The following is a 10,338-nucleotide window of genomic DNA, read 5'->3' on the forward strand; positions in this document are numbered from 1 at the left end:
TCCCAGATCCTGCATTCAAGATTTGGAGAAATTCTGTTGGTTTGCTTCAAATATTTCACAGAGAAGGAAGCACATATTTCATTTTGGCAGGAAAGAGGGGGCAGAGAACACATGCCCAGCAGTGACAGCCAGAACAAGACACTTCTTTCCTTAGGGCACTTGGCCTCGGTGGATTTTACTTTAGAAACTCAGGAAGGGAACAAGAGCAATCAGAAATGTGTTGATAGGTCAGGAGCTCTGTATCACTAAAAATACAGTTAAAAATACAGATCATTCAACCCGCCCTCCTAAGTGCAGGAATACCACAACAGCTGTGTACAAACTGGTTTCCACTGGGCTCCAAGAGCATCCCAGAAACCCAGACTGCAAACAATGCAGCTGACATCTCTGCAGTGCTGACAGCACAGCCCATGAAGGGTCCCAAACGATGGGCTCTCCCCACAGCAGCTGCAGGAGCTCCTCAAGGATTATCCAAGGTGAAGAACAATTTTCCCCTGGCCCAGAATTCACACTGAGCTTTCAATGGCAGAAGCAACAAAAGGTACTTGATAGAGGAGCTCTCACAGCAATTGGCACTCTGCAGATACCCTTGAATCCTATTGATCCCACTCTTGCAGAGCACTGCAGGAACAGCTGTCTAGCAGGGACAGCCTCCACGTGGAAGGGCAAACTGCTGAATGTAAAGAGATTACAACAGCCTGCTGAATTATTCCTAACATCCAGAAATGCTGCAGGTCCCAGTCAAGATAAAAGCAGGCCAATGAGAAGAGGGCAGTCTGCACAGCACTGCTTGTCCTGTTCCATGGTCAGCACGGCTCCTTTGCACCAGCAGGTTTGGGAATGACAGAGGAAGCACCCAACATCAGGAATTCTATTTTAAATCATACATTCTATGATAATTTCACATTCCTCTTCACCTTGGCACACAAGGTTTCCCAAACATAAAGTCCAGCAGCATCTCTTAAAGGGTAGGGGCTGGACTTCTTACAGCTGCAGTACATTTATGTCACCTTTCTATTTGAGGCTGTGATGTTTCTGCCCCCAAAAAGGGACAGTCCGTGACATGCTCTGATCCTCAGTTTCACACTCCTTTTCCTGAAAATCTGCTGGCAGATGCTGAAGTCCTGCTGGTGACAAACCCAGAGGGCTGGAGCTGGGGAACAGCTGTGTGGCAGTACCTGGAAAAGGCATCAGCTTTCCTGGGATATCTGCCTCACTGAAAGGAACGGTGAGTAACACCAACACTCTTCAGGAAGAGCCAGTCACCAGGACTAATCCACCTGATGCAAAGAAACAGGAAAGTATGGCATTTTCTGAGGAACGTGCTGCATGCTTCCCACCGGGAAACACCTTTCCAAGCTGTGTCCAGGGCACACTCTACCTGAGCAGCCTCCCCAGAAGACCCAGAGTGCAGCTACTGCTTCCTTACAACACATCAGGGAAAAAAACAAAACATCTGGGACCCTCACTTGTTTCTGTGGATTCCACCCAGGGCAGCACAAAGACAGCTCTGGAGAGAGGCTTCTTCTCCCTTTCCGCAGCCAGAGGGGCACCTAGATGGAAAGGAACACATTTATGGCTTCCTAAGCTGGCAGGACATTTCCCGCGCAGGCTCACGGACAATTCCTTTGACCTGAGCCTTTCTTTTGAGGATTCCTTCCAGACTGGCAGTGAGGAGAGGCAGAATTAGGGCTGCAGACAGGACCACAGAAATCCCTCTCCTCCCCACTGGAACTATGCCTTGCACACAGGTTACAGCTTTACAGCTGCATTTCAGAGCCAGGGACAGAGCTGCCAGTAAAATCAACTTCAGTTTACATCAGAACTCAACTTAAAGGTGTCTAATGGCAAAATTCCTTGAAAAGGGAGCAGGACTGAGCCCAAAGTCAGCATCAAACCCTCAAGAGGATTAAAGTACCCAGAGTTACATTAGTAAGGATTAAATAATAAAATCCAGAATTCTGGAAAGGACAGAAACCCTCACACACAAAGGCACAAGCCAGATCCAAAGCAGAGGTAAGGAAAAAATTTTCCCTGTGGGCAAACTATTCCAAGATCACTCATTTCACAATAATTTACTTCCTTCCCACAGATATTTGGCCTCTGTCAGGAACACAGGAGACATTGAGGAACACACTGGATCAACACAGTGCTTCCATGCTTCACACAGGGGGAACCTGTGTTCCTGTAAACTGCCAGGCAGGGAATCATCCCAAACCCTCACACAGAGGGGTCAAATCCCCTGAAATGACACAGAAATTGATGCAAGGTGCTGGCTCACCTTCCAGCTGGCAAGGGGCCAAATGACGGTGAGAGGGCATGGAGCCACAGGCTCCTGCTCGGCTTCTCCATGAAGGATTCCAGAGCCTTTCCAGCTCCTGAGAAGAGCTGCTACAGGTGCAGCCAGCACATGTCAGCCATTTAAAGCAAAAATATTAATATTTTACAATTATCCCCCAGATCAGCATCACGAAGCAGGATATTGAGGCTCCATGACAAAATTCAGATGCATCACACAATGTAACAACACGAGCAGATCGTGTCTCATCCTGCCTCATTCTGGCATCACTTCAGCACAGGGTTGGATCCTTTTTTTGTGAATTCAAAGTGTAAATAGGAGTAAGATAAAGAATGGTCTCATGACCATTAGGGTGCTTCTCCCAGCAATCTGACAATGAACTACCTCACCTTGCACAATTAAGAAAATGGGTGCACTTGAACCTACATAACCTGGAAATGAGGGAAGATTTATCTTTTCTATCAATAAGGATCTCAATCTCCATCTCAAGTGAAAAACTCCATTCAGCCCACACTGTGGAGTTCTGCATAACACACAATAAAGACCATTTTCTTTTAAAGCTCCTTCTGGAATCAAAAGGGTTTGGCTGGGAACACACAGCTCATCTGTCTCACAACTGGTTGGATTAAATGATGTGGCACTGAGAGTTTCATAAAAGAAAAGCAAACCTCATCCTGACTTTTTCCTACTCATTTGTCCAGGACTAGAAATTCTGTTCTTACTGTGATTTCCAGATGGGAATTCACATGGATTATCACTGCCTGGTTTCCAAAGTGGAAAGAAGAAGTGCTAGTGAAACGACTGAGCAGCACTGAAGAAGAGATCCTGACTCCATAGAACCTCTTAACGAACAAAATGAAATTAAATTAAGCTAGGGGGATGCAGGACCCTCCTCTCCACAATCACCCGAGGTAATCAAGAACGCCAACCCTTCTGCTTAGGCTGAAAGGAAAAGGTGTCAGGAAGCTGATCCCTGTACTCATTCCTCTGCCTTTCTGGTTATGAAGATCCTCAGGAGCAAAACTACTGAGATTTAAATATTTAAAACACTGAAGGTGCATGGGTTGGTTTGCTATTCAGATTTCTCATTATTTTCTTAATTCCTCCTTCTGCACTGAAATTTATCATTCTTGGTCTCAGCCCATTGGTCACTTCCATGTGAAGATGAACACACTCATCTCCTTGTTTGGCAAAGGGGAATCTAAAGACTTTACCTACCTAAAATGCAAACACTTTAGGAAAATAAAATCCATTTTTACAGCTCTCCCCAAGGAGCAGGAGAATTATCAAATAAGAGCACTGGGACAATGAATCAGGCAGTTGTAAATGATTCATGGGTCAGCATGGTGGCTGCACGTGGGTTTGCACACACAGCATCCGCATCACACTTCTCACTGGGGAAGGTGTCAGTAAGCACAACAATGCCATGTCCCAGGCTTTGCTCTGGTACCCCCAGAAAAGTAAAAGAAATCAAAAGTTAAGTTTACTTTAAGGAAACATTTAGGTTGCAAATCTGAACATTTAAATTAATCAAGAAACAGAGATGCTAAAGGTTCTTCCTTAACCATAAATTAACACCAGCAAACCACCTCCACATCTTCCCATCCCTGTCAGAACATTACAAACACCATATCCTGTGTGAGTAAGGTGTGGGCAAGAAAACCTTAATTTTGACTATATTAATTTCATGGTTTAAATTCACAACCCTCCAAATGTTTTTGCACATGCAAGGCGTTAGCATTGTGCCTCCACAGTTAACATTTGCAAGGCGTATTCCAGCCCACATCCCTGCTTCTAACCTTTCACTGCTTTTCCAAATAAATTCCTTCTCAGGCTGAACTTTCTCACACTTAGTCAGAGCCCAAAGGGGAATATGTTTTTAAAAGATCAAATCAATCATTTTTATTTATGGGGTTCTGAAATATTTACTGCGTATTCCATTTGGGGGGGAAAAAAAAAAGCGATTTTCTTTTTTCCCCTCTCTGTAACTGCAGTGGAGACACACACACATGGATGTACACCTGTGCCCAGGCAATGGGTTTGAGTGCATCTGGCTGAGAAACTGGAAAGGAAAATGTTCTGTTTGCTGCCTACAACACCCTCAGCCCCAGTGAACATTAGTGACCCCCCTCCCACCAACTGTCCTGTCCTAGCCCAGCACCCAGGAACACACAATAAGCAAATATGAGCACCTACAAATGGGGAAGAAGAAAGTAAACTCAGGATGTATTTATATTAAATGTATATATATTCTACCAAATTTTCAAAAGTACCTCTTCTGGAGATCATTTTGGCACCTCTTGCATTATGTTTATCCTTAAAAGCAGTTATTTGTAACCCTGTGACACTGCAGCAGGTGCTGTGCATCCCTGCCTTCCTTGGGATTTGCTCCTGAGCTGCTCATCCGGCTGTGTGGAGCTGACATAGTCTGACAAATTCCAATGACCACATTTTGCTTCTCCTGCAGCCTGAGGGTGCTCTGAAACACCCAGATACATCCTCATCTGTGAGATGGTATTTGTGATTTTCAAAAATTACTTGCAAGCAAGGAAAAGGGGCTCAAAAAGGGGCTCAAAACAACAGAAAGGCCAAGAGACACAAACAAAAATCAGGTTGTGTTACTTGGGATCACTTGGGATGTGGCCCAGGAGTTGGCAGTCTGTGGGGCTGGTCACAGTGAGCATCAATGTTCTCTGACAGCTGCTCCTGTTTATGCCAGGATTTAAGGCATGAGAGAAGGAGGCTGTCAGGGATGGTCTGGCCTTACAGACAGGATCTGCATGCTGGGCTCTCAAACATCTCCCAAAACGTGGAGGTCACTGGAGAGCTGTGCAGGATTAACCTGCTGGCAGGCTGAGCACTGGGATCTCAGCTTTTGAGGAACAGCACAAAACCCAGCTGTGCCTCTTGGACAGAACTTCGTGCACACAGGAGCAGGAAATGGAGAGAGAGAGGACGGGATCTCCCAGCAAACAACCATTAGTGGTCTTCCAGCCTCCAGCAAATGTCCCTGCATTGCCATAGTAACAAACTGCAGCACCCCAGGAATGGAAGCAAGCGGAGCAGAACTGGCTTGTTGTAGTGGAGCTGGTTTTCCATGTTGTTTTCCTGCCCATCCCCCTGGCTGGTGTCACAGTACAGCCTGGGAGCACAGCCTGCTTCAAACTGCAACTTGCTTGTGATGGTCCTCAAAAAAGGTGTCACCAGGGAAAAATGACAGAGCAAACCCCACTGTCAGCAAGCTGTCCTGGTTCAGCCAGCCTGACTGACACACTGGAGATCAAGGCTCCCGAAAGCACCACATCCTGATTCTTCCCACTTTCAACAGTGCTTTATTTAAAGCACCCAGGAATGGTTGGACTCTTCCCTACAATACCAATCAGCATTGCTCCCCCAGACTCAGGGCTTCTCCCCTGGGAAGAGGAACACTCATGAAGTCCCAGATCACTAACCAGACACACCTGAAATCACTTCACCAGCTGTACTTGGAGACACCTTCAGCTTTTGTCAATCCTTCCCTGCCCATTTCCCTGTGCATTTGTTTCTGGTTTCTTTCCCAGGGCACAGAACTGCAATCCAGGGGTTGTGCCCAGCATTCAGGGACTGGGCTGCCAGCCCAGGGACCTGCACTTTATTCCAGTGCCACTCATCTGTTGGTTGCCTCTGGCAAGAAACTTTCTTTCCATCCTGCTGCTTTCTGCCTGCCTGCAGAATTCCAGACTCCTCTGGGAAGTGATCCGAGGCTCAGCCACACAAAGGGCTTACAACTGCTATGGACTGGGAGCACTACCTGCTATATCTGTTAACATTTGGTATTTTGGTATTGAAAGGCCATTGCTAAAGTGAAGGCAAGTGTTATATTAACATTTGCCAGAGCAACCCAAATTCTGCCCTGGGCTGGTCTGAAGAGGCAGAGCACTGTAAGAAAGAGCAGCAGCGAGCAGGCAGAGCAAAGCCCAGGTGCCCACACACTCCCAGGTGAACTTCATGGGCAGCTGTAAAACTCAGCTCACCTTCAAGCTCTGCAAACCAGTTATGGCTACTCTAGAGATGTTCTTGTATGTACGCTCCTCTTTGCTACAGAAAAGAATGGTACCAAACTCCAACAGGCTGACTATTGCCGTCACAGAGCCAGAATCCCAGACTGGCTGGGGTTGGAAGGGACCTTAAAGATCACCTTGTTCCACCCCTGCCATGGGCAGGCAGGGACCCAGGGGCAGCCCCAGCTGCTCTGGGCACCCTGTGCCAGGGCCTGCCCACCCTCCCAGGGAACAATTCCTTCCCAATATCCCATCCAGCCCTGCCCTCTGTGATTGTGTACCTGTGTCCCCAGCCCGGGACATGTGCACTGAACACAGCCCACTGTAAACACACCCTGCCCCATGCCCTGGCACAGTGCAAACACCTGCTCAGGTGAGAGGAGCTGCTCCTCAGCCGTGTCCCTACCCCTGCAGGGCCCTGGACCCCCTCTTGCCCCTGGGTTTATTCAGTGACCGGTTGCCAAGAATGTCCTGTAGAATGTGAGCAGCAGGAGGGAGACTGTGCAAAGTTTGTAAGTCCCCTAAACATGACTGGAATTTCCATGGAGAACGAGAGCACAGGCCTAGCCCAAACACCTTCCTTGAGGACTTCCCAAAGTCTGGAGCAAAGCACACAGGCATATGAGCATCTCAGAAAAGACTCGTCTACAGGAGCAGTCAGTGACCCAGCTGACCCAGATGTCAAACTAGCCACACCTGTCTAGGAAAACATATCAAACAGACTGTTTTATTCAAAATCACCCTCTTCTCTTCCTCCTCCCTGCCAGTTAAAGCTGGTAGCAGTCAGACAAGTCTCTTTAACACATTAGCACTGTGGGTTGCATTGTTTTCTTCTCTCTCGTGGGAATTCTGGTCTTGGACCCTGAGCCAAGACTAGAAAAGGAGCTCCCAAAGCCATGCAGCCGTGTCCCCATGAGCACATCCCCCCCTCACCACCACAGAGCTGTGTCTCTTCAAGAATGGGTCCAAAAAAATAAAGGGAGTCCCAGAGACATCATCAATAGACTATAACCCCCAAAGGCTGAAAATAACTAACTAAATGCAGCAGTTTTTCCTCAAGGGAGTCTTCAAAGTGCTTTCCCAGCTGGAAAGTCTAAACACCACTGTCTCCTCTTTAGGCAGGCAGCGAACAAACAACAGATCTCAGCTGAGTCCCAGTTTGCACCATGGCTCCCCTCTTCCCAGGAAGAAAAAAGGCCAGGATGGGCCTTCCCCCGATAGCCCCTTCTTACCACAGCCCCCCAGACCTGAAGGCAAGGGCACATTCCAGCACAGCCTCACCCACCAGCTCAGTCCCTCATCCTCCCCACAGCCCAGGCTCACTCTCACAGCCAGACTCTGCCTCCCAAATCAGAGCTGGTTGCTCCAGGGCAGCCCAGGGAGCACAGCACAGGCAGCGGCTGAGATGTCCCCTCACACACAGGGCTGCCTTCACCAACACTTCTTGGGTGACCACTGGTGGCTGTGAGTAACAGCTGGCTCCAGCAAGCAACCATGGAGAAAACCTGATCAGCTTTTCAAACCCTGCAGTTTGGGATGTGAACTGATGCACTATAATGTAGTTATGTGAACTAATCCAGGGCCCCACCGCTGGTCAAGGGACTCCACACCCACAGGTTCAGGATGGATGCAATCCATGCTTCACAGAGAAGCACAGGAGAGAAAACAACACCTTCCTGTATCCCTTAAATACTGAGAAATTTTGGGAGAGGGCAGCAAACCATGCCTGCAGAGACCATGAATGCAGAGGTTCCCAATGAGATAGAAATAGCAGAGGAAGATTGGAACAATGCAGACATCTGTAAAAGAGAGGGTGCAAACAGCCAGATCGGGTCACAGAGGAATAGCAGTGCAGCAGCGGGCAAAGCAAAAATAGCAGGAAAGGAAAGATAAACAAAAGATTCCTAAAATATATGAGGAGCAAACAGACTGACAAGGGAACAAGAGAGCCATTGAGTGAAAAAGCAGAAGAGATGTGCAGAAGTGACCAGGGTAGGCCAGGGTTTTAATCCAGCCTCAGAGGGGAAGGCAGAGGGAGGAAAGAAGAGAGCTGAGTTGTTTCACTGGAGCACAAGGAGGGAAGAGGAAGATGACTCTGTCAGGAAATTACAGCCAAGTGCACTTAGGCACAGCAGCACCGGCCAAGCGGTCTCACATCCACTCTGTAGGACAGGTGACATGTCCAGGCTGTCCCTCCAGCAGGGCATGGCCATGGTGGATCCTTCTTCTCCTTTCCCTCCCCCACCACTCACCATCTCCCTGTTCTGGTGGCTTGCTTTTGTCTCCATCTTTTTCAGCTAGATGAGACTATTTTGGGATATGAGTGCAGCAGGTCCAAAGGGGGTCAGTAATTCCTGCACTGGGGATGGGGCCAGACCCTGCAAAGAGATGGAAGAAGCTCCTGCCCCTCCTACTGCTCTCTGCCCCATCTCCAGTGCCACCACAGCAGCTCCTCAGAAGCCTGGTGTGGGGAGCAGGCTTCTCGCTGTTCTCTTCCAGACCTCTGCCCATGGTGTTCCATTGTCCCCCTATCTCCACGATCCAGACACCACAGAAGAGGCATTTACATCCACAGGAATCCTTCTATAGATCCAACAACATCGAATCTGCCCACACAGCAAAAGTGTGAGCCCTCATGTCTTTTTCTCTCTTCACACCTCACTCTGCCCTATCTTTTCCAGCCAAAAAAGTTCCTACAACAGGTGGGAAGGGGAGAAGCTGACTTACAAAAAAAAAACCCTCCTCTTTGCACAAGGTGGTTCCCAAGCTCTGGCAAAGTACCCAATACCCAAACAGCAAGCTCAGGAAGCACACAGCCTAGCCCAGAACACAGCAGTGCCTGCCAGCAAAATTCAGAGCAAGGGAGCCAGGAGATGAGCCTGGAAAGCCTCAGGATGAGTAAAACACCAACAGGCAGCTGAGCAATGACTGAAAGAGAGACACCAAGGGAGGTGACAGGAGCCTGGGAAGGAGTTTCCATGCCCTGCACAGAGCTAGACTCTGTCAAGGAGAAGAGAAGGGCTCAGCCACAGAGCCCAGCTGCCCCTGTGAGCAGCACACTGTGCACACACACTGGTGTGTGATGGCTGGTTGCTACTGAGATGTTTTGGCTCAGGGCTGAGGATCTTCATTCCCCACCTGCAGTGAAGTCAGTCCTGCTTCCTTTTGCAGACAGAAAGCCAAGACCCCCCCTATGCTAATGCCAATTGTTCACCTATCCCTGAACGGGGTAAAGAAAGAGCCCAGAAAAGGTGGTGTGGTTGTACTTTTTATTTTTCTGTACTATTTAACATTTCTATACCCACCCAGGGTAAGTTTGGTGCTTCGAAGCTGCCATCTGCAACCACCAGTGTTGGGAACTTACCTTTCCAGTGGGAATCATGGCTCTCACCTAACACATAGCAAAACCCAGGTGTGCAGAGACCTCAGGAGATCTCTGGTCTGACCTCCTGCTCAAAGCTGGGTCTGCTCCGAGCTCAGTCCTGGTTACTTGGGACTTTATCCAGGCTGGTCTCGTAAACCCCCAAGGATGGAGGACACACCTCTCTGCACAGCCTGCTCCACAGCACGAGGGAGCACTTTTCTTTCAACACAGCCCCAGCCTCTTTTCTCTCCACTTTATGCCCGTTATCTAGCAATTCTCCTGTCACCGGGAACTGCCTGGCTCCATCTTCCCACTCACTCCTCACACGGGCCACGAGTCTGTCCCCAGCTCCCTCCGGTGCCACCTTTCCCACTGCTGCCCCGGCCCGCTCTCCTCAGCCCTGCGCCGGCTCCGTCTGTCCCTCCCCGGGACGGGGGCACACACCCCAGACTGAAGGTTTAGGGTTTAAAGGTCCTACAAGACTTGACGCCGCTAGGGAGCCCAGCAGTGCCCTGTCCCTTCCCGGCCAAGGAGGCAGGGGGAGCTCCGTTCGTGGTGCCCTCACAGCGCTCACCGGGCAGCTCCCGGGGCACCGCGCTCCCTTCACGGCGGGGGGACAGCGAAAACCGCCTGAG

The 10,338-nt window shown here is 49.1% G+C and overlaps 1 protein-coding gene across 7 annotated transcripts in view; it reads right to left on the reverse strand.

The window, feature by feature from the left end:
• ZNF618 (zinc finger protein 618) overlaps positions 1–1,572 on the reverse strand; it is a 44,363-nt gene extending 42,791 nt beyond the window's left edge. For 4 of the 7 annotated variants that reach the window (XM_017740322.1, XM_017740319.1, XM_017740323.1 and 1 more), the window contains exon 1: positions 1,179–1,262. In XM_017740322.1, the coding sequence (XP_017595811.1) occupies positions 1,179–1,191 (13 nt within the window). In that variant the 5' untranslated portion in view covers positions 1,192–1,262. Of the gene's footprint in view, positions 1–1,178; positions 1,281–1,469 lie in introns of those variants that run through there. The other 3 variants (XM_017740317.1, XM_017740324.1, XM_017740320.1) reach the window with 3 other exon arrangements.
• Between the last annotated feature and the right edge of the window lie 8,766 nt (positions 1,573–10,338).

The sequence above is a fragment of the Corvus brachyrhynchos genome, unplaced genomic scaffold (assembly GCF_000691975.1).
Source record: "Corvus brachyrhynchos isolate BGI_N302 unplaced genomic scaffold, ASM69197v1 scaffold305, whole genome shotgun sequence".
NCBI classification, from domain to species: Eukaryota; Metazoa; Chordata; class Aves; order Passeriformes; family Corvidae; genus Corvus; species Corvus brachyrhynchos.